Source organism: Numida meleagris, chromosome 26 (assembly GCF_002078875.1).
Source record: "Numida meleagris isolate 19003 breed g44 Domestic line chromosome 26, NumMel1.0, whole genome shotgun sequence".
NCBI lineage: Eukaryota > Metazoa > Chordata > Aves > Galliformes > Numididae > Numida > Numida meleagris.
Window position 1 is genome coordinate 3,129,187 of NC_034434.1, and position 5,209 is coordinate 3,134,395.

General features: G+C 72.5%; 1 protein-coding gene across 1 annotated transcript; it reads left to right on the top strand.

Moving 5' to 3' along the window:
- On the top strand, window positions 1,618-5,188 carry SP6 (Sp6 transcription factor). Its single transcript, XM_021377865.1, has 2 exons — window positions 1,618-1,784; window positions 4,076-5,188. Exon 2 carries the CDS (start codon window positions 4,112-4,114, stop codon window positions 5,186-5,188), a length of 1,077 nt encoding a protein of 358 aa, XP_021233540.1. The 5' UTR covers window positions 1,618-1,784; window positions 4,076-4,111.

The following is a 5,209-nucleotide window of genomic DNA, read 5'->3' on the forward strand; positions in this document are numbered from 1 at the left end:
AGTCATTCTTTCCATGGGTGGTCCCAACAAAGTGCTGCTCATGGCAGCTCCAAGAACCTTCTGCCCCGCTCAGCCCCTTCCCCAGGCCCCCCTCCCCAGAAGCCCCCCCGGTCCCCTGCTGCTGCAGGGGGGGTCACACCGTGCCATGATCCTCGCCCTGCAGCAGCCTTGTGGCCGTGTCCTGGTGTCCCACTGTGTCCCATGCTGTCCCATAGGGGTATCCAAGGGTGCTGGTGGGGGCGAACCCCACTGCAATCAGCGGGACCAGAGGCAGATCTGCTCCTGTTCCACCAGTCCCAGAGCAATGGGGTGGCTGGGACGAGACCCCAGAGTAAAGTGATGTGGGATGTGCTGCCGTGTGCACCATGCACGGGAAAGGCACAGCCATTCCCAACAGCTGAGGGATACGGGGGTCACGTCCCTGCCGCCCACCCCTGCCCCTCGGGGTGCTGCAGGCTGGGATCAGGATTGGGATCGGGATCCCCCTGCATCCCTCCACGTGCCCCATGTGGATCACGGCCCTGTGCACACTTGGGGGCCGCGTGTCTGTGGCTGACCCCCAGCAGCAGCTCACCCCATTGCTGCCCATCCCCTCCACGCCGGTGTCCCTGCGGCGCAGCAGAACCAGGGGTCACCACGCTCCACCCCACCCGCAGCGGCGTTTCGGCGGTGGCGGCAGCGCCGTCCCATCCCTGCACGCTCTGCCGGGACCCACGCGATGATGAAAACCAGGAGAGTTTCCCCCAGGGCAAAGGAGTTCCCGTACCCGCCGCCCGGCCGGGTGCTTGGCAAGCACCGGGAGCTGCGGGCTCCCACGCGCCGCGTTGGCCAGCGGGGCTGTGGGTGGGATCCTGGCTGCAGCGGGACATCCTCCCTGCTGGCTTTGCAGTGGGGTCTCCAGCAGCCAGCCCCGCTCCGCTATGGGGACGCTGGCTGTAGAAATGGGGTCGTGACACCCAAGCAATGGAGCAGCTCCATCGCGGTGGTGCCACCTGGGAGCCCACCCGGGGTCCTGGCAGCTCCCAGGGTTCGCAGCCTCCCTGGCAGCATAGGGATTGGGATGGGGCCAGGAGGGTCAGACCCTACAGCTGAGTATGGATGGGCTCCCACTCAGCTTTTTGGGCTGCCCTGATGCATGTGGGGCACGGTGGGATTGTCAGCACCCCACTCTGATCTGCCTCGTGTCCATCGCCAGCCCTGTCACATGTCCCTGTCCCATCCACCCCATGGCACAGGGATGAGTCGCCCCGAGTGGGGGCATCGAGTCCCCACTGGTGGCACCCGTGGGGCAGGGGCTTGTCACCACCCCAGGGGCCTGCAGGGGGGCTGGACTGGGGCCATCCAGGCTGGGCCAGCTGCCGTTGGGGAGCAGGAGGGCGGAAGGAGGAGGGCGGCCATGGGCGCAGGAGGGAGGAGGTGGTTGTTGCTTTCTTCTTTTAATTACCCCCTGTTTGCGGTGTCTGCTGCGAACTTCCCGTCCCCTCCCTCCGCTTTCATGCGCCGGATCCCGAGCTGGGGACGAGGCTGCTGTCAACCGCCCGGGCTCTGCCTCCAAGGGTTAAAATCACCTGGGCCAGGTATAGGGGTGGAGCTGGGAAGGTGGGGAGGGAGGGAAGAGCCGGCGCGCGGCCGGGACCCACCATTCCTGCTCGCCCGGCCCAGTCGGTGCCCGGTCCCTGGGGAACCGCGCGGGTCCCTCGGGGGTCCCTCGGGAGCCAGAGCCGCCCGCCCGCCCCCGCCGATGAGGACGGAGCCGCCGGGAGCTCGCTGCTGCCCTTAGACCCGTACGTACCGCGCCGCGCCCCGACGGCACCGGCACCGGCACCGCTCCGGTGCTCCCGAGCGCGGGGATCCCGGTAACCACGGTTGGGAACGGGACCGCGCCGCTCGCCGCTCCCCGCCCGGCCCGAGCCCCCCCGGATCCTCCCGGTCCCCGCCGTCCCCGTGCCGCCCCGGAGCAGCCCGGTCCCCGCGTGGGGCTGCGGCTCTGGGGGCAACCGGGGCCCCTCCGCGCCGCCCCGCCCCGCCGCGGCCCCGGGGAGTTTCGCTGCGGTGCGAGGAGCCCCAGACCGCGGCATCGCTCCGCAGCGCCGGTATCGCCCCCGCAACCCCGGCGCGGTTCCAAACCCGCGGCATCCCCCGAGCCCGCGGTATCCCCACGCGTGGAGCCCCGCGGGGAGGCGGGTGCCCGGCCGGGCGCGGGCCGAGGACAGCGGCTGCCGCCCATCCCCGCCGCGGGGCGCGGCCCCGGCTGCGAGTCGGGCAGAGCCGCTCTGCCCAGCCCGGCCCGTGACTCAGAGCGCATCACCGCCGCTGCCTCAGTTTCCCTGCGGTGGAGCGGCCGCCGCGTCGCCGCCGAACCGCGCCAGGGAGGGACAGCGCGTGGCTCCGGGCTTCTGCCGTCATCCCCGGATGGAAAAACGCCACCGGAGCTCCCGCGGGGCCGGGAGCAGTGGGACGGGGCCGGGGCTGGGGCTGGGGGCTCGGCCCCATGGCCGAGGGGCGCGCGGTGGGGGCTACCCGGGACCCGCGCGCCCCTTGTGCCCCCAGCTCCTTCCTCCGGTTCTGGGCACCGGGGGGACCGGGGTCGTGCTGCCGGGCCCCCCCGTCCCCAGCTCCGTGTGGCCCCACACCACGTAGGTGGCTGCCCCGTACCCTGCAATGGGCCGTGGGCGCGGGGCTTTGTGACCCCGGTGTGACACTTTTGGGGGGCTCGGGACCCACTGGGGGCAGCACTGTCCGGGGCGATGCGGTGGTCCCAGTCCCTGCTGGGTGTCAGCCCTCGCCCCCCGCCTGTCGTCCCCCAGCTGTGGGCACAGTCCTGGGAGTGTTGGGGGCAATCGTTGCCAACCCTCCCCCACGGGGCTGAGCAAAGCGGAGCGCAGGTGGGGAGCAGCACCCCCAGCCCTCGGGGGGCTCATGCTCCAGCTCGGGGCTTCTACAGCAGGTGGAGACGGGCTCCTTTGGATAGGGAGTGCTTTGGGACCCCCAGCTCCTGCCCCACTCCGTGGGGTCCCCCTCCTCACCACGGAGCTGGGTAAGTGGCCTTGCCATGGGGCTGGGGGCTGCCGGGGTTCTCCAGCGCTGGGACCCCATAGCGCTGGGGATGGGGGCTGTGGAATACGGCCCCAAAGCATCAGTGCATCCCTGGGGGTCTGAGCCTGTCCCACAGGGGGGGTGGCAGGAGGCAGCACGGCCTCGCATCCATCGCCCTGGGGGTGTCGGGAAGGGGCTGTGGGAGGAGGCATCCCGGGCACCGGTGGGAAACCCGGGGGGGCGGGAGCCGGTGGCGGCAGGTGGATTTCAACACCGGGGTGGGGCCGGGCCCCCGTGGGTTTTGCGCGGCTCCTGTGAGTCACGGCCGCGCTGCGGGGAGCAGTGGGTGCCCGGGGGCTGCGGGTGCGTGGCCGGGGGCGAAGGCAACCCCGAGCCCGGCTTCAAAGCGCTGCCGGCAGCCGAGCCCCGGGGCTCCCTGCCCTGTCCCGCTGCCAGCTGGCCCGGGGTTGTGTGCCCCCCCGGCTGCGTTCCGCCCCCACAGCAGCGCATGGGCTCGTGGGTGCCGTGCTGTAGGGTGAAGCTCTGGAGCTCGGCCGGGCGGTGGGGCAGGGTTTGGGGCACAGCACCCCGCCGTGCTGTGTTTGGGGGACACGCGGCAGGGAGGCGACGGCAAAGCCCCGTGGCTCCCTCGGCTTTGGGAATTCGGGACCAGGTTTGCAAGGACGGCGCCGGGGGACCCCCGGGGTGCCACTACCTGGTACCCGCCCGGTGTCACATCGGGGTGCGCGGTGGGGAAATGCCCTCAGTGGGGTGATGGGTGCTGGGGACACCGCCTCGGTGGGGCTGGCATCCATGGCACAGCGTGGTCCATGCACAGGCAATGCCGCCTGCCTCAGTTTCCCTCTCCGTGAGGACGGGAATCGGGGCCACCACCGGCGTCAGCCCCACACGTGGCCATGGGGACAAACCGGGGTGGGGTGGGGGTTGGGGGGCGGGGCCCGGTGGGGCGCAGAGCACGTCCCCTTCTCTTCTCACCGCTCTTCTCTCCCCCACCGCCCCCCCTCCCCCGGTCCTGCAGGTCTGTCTGCGCCTCCGCCCGCGCCGCCGTCCGGCAATGCTCACGGCTGTCTGCGGCTCTCTTGGGAACCAGTCCTCGGACGCGCCCCGCGCCTCGCCGACCCCTCTGGACCTGCAGCCGCTGCAGCCCTTCCAGCCCCCCCCGCCGGGCGCCGCCGACTTCGCCTCCCCGCTGCCCCCCCCGGAGCTGCCGCTGCCGGGCCCCGACGTCGCCTTCGCCGCCCCCGGCGCCTACGACCCCCATGGCCCCCCGCGGATAGAGCTGCCCCCCGACGGCCCCGCCGCCCCCGGTTCCTACGCCAAGCTGCTGCAGGCGGCCCCCCCGGACATGGCGCACCCCTACGAGCCCTGGTTTCGGCCCCCCCACCCCGCTCCCTCCGGCGAGGAGGGGGGGGTCAACTGGTGGGACCTCCACGCCGGGGCCAGTTGGATGGAGCTGCCCCACGCGCAGGGAGGGCTCCAGGTGCCCGCGCCCCCCGGCCTGCAGCCGCCGCTGGGGGGGTACGGAGGGGGCGAAGCGCAGCTCTGCGCTCCCCCCGCCCACCTGCTGCCCCCCGCCCAGCACCTACTGGGCCCGGAGGGGGCGAAGGCGTTGGAGGGGCCCCCCCAGCCCGAAGCGGAGGGGGGCGGGCGGGCCAAGGGGGGCCGCCGGGCGGTGCCGCGGGGCGGGGGGCAGGCGGCGTGCCGCTGCCCCAACTGCCAGGAGGCGGAGAGGGGGGGGCCGTGCCCCGAGGGCTCCAAGCGCAAACACCTGCACAACTGCCACATCCCGGGCTGCGGGAAGGCGTACGCCAAGACCTCGCACCTGAAGGCGCACCTGCGTTGGCACAGCGGCGACCGCCCCTTCGTCTGCAACTGGCTGTTCTGCGGGAAGCGCTTCACCCGCTCCGACGAGCTGCAGCGGCACCTCCAGACCCACACGGGCACCAAGAAGTTCACCTGCCCCGTCTGCGGCCGCGTCTTCATGCGCAGCGACCACCTGAGCAAGCACATGAAGACCCACGACGGCGGCAAGGAGGGCGGCGAGCCCGACGCCAAGGGGAGCAGCGAGCCGCCGGGGGGGAAGGGGGGCAAGCGGGAGCCCGAGGGGGGCACGGCCGCCCCTACAAACTGAGCGGGTGGGGCGGATGGGGTG

Excerpts from the sequence above, each read along its gene's own strand:
- SP6 (XM_021377865.1), top strand. The coding sequence starts at position 4,112 with ATGCTCACGGCTGTCTGCGGCTCTCTTGGGAACCAGTCCTCGGACGCG.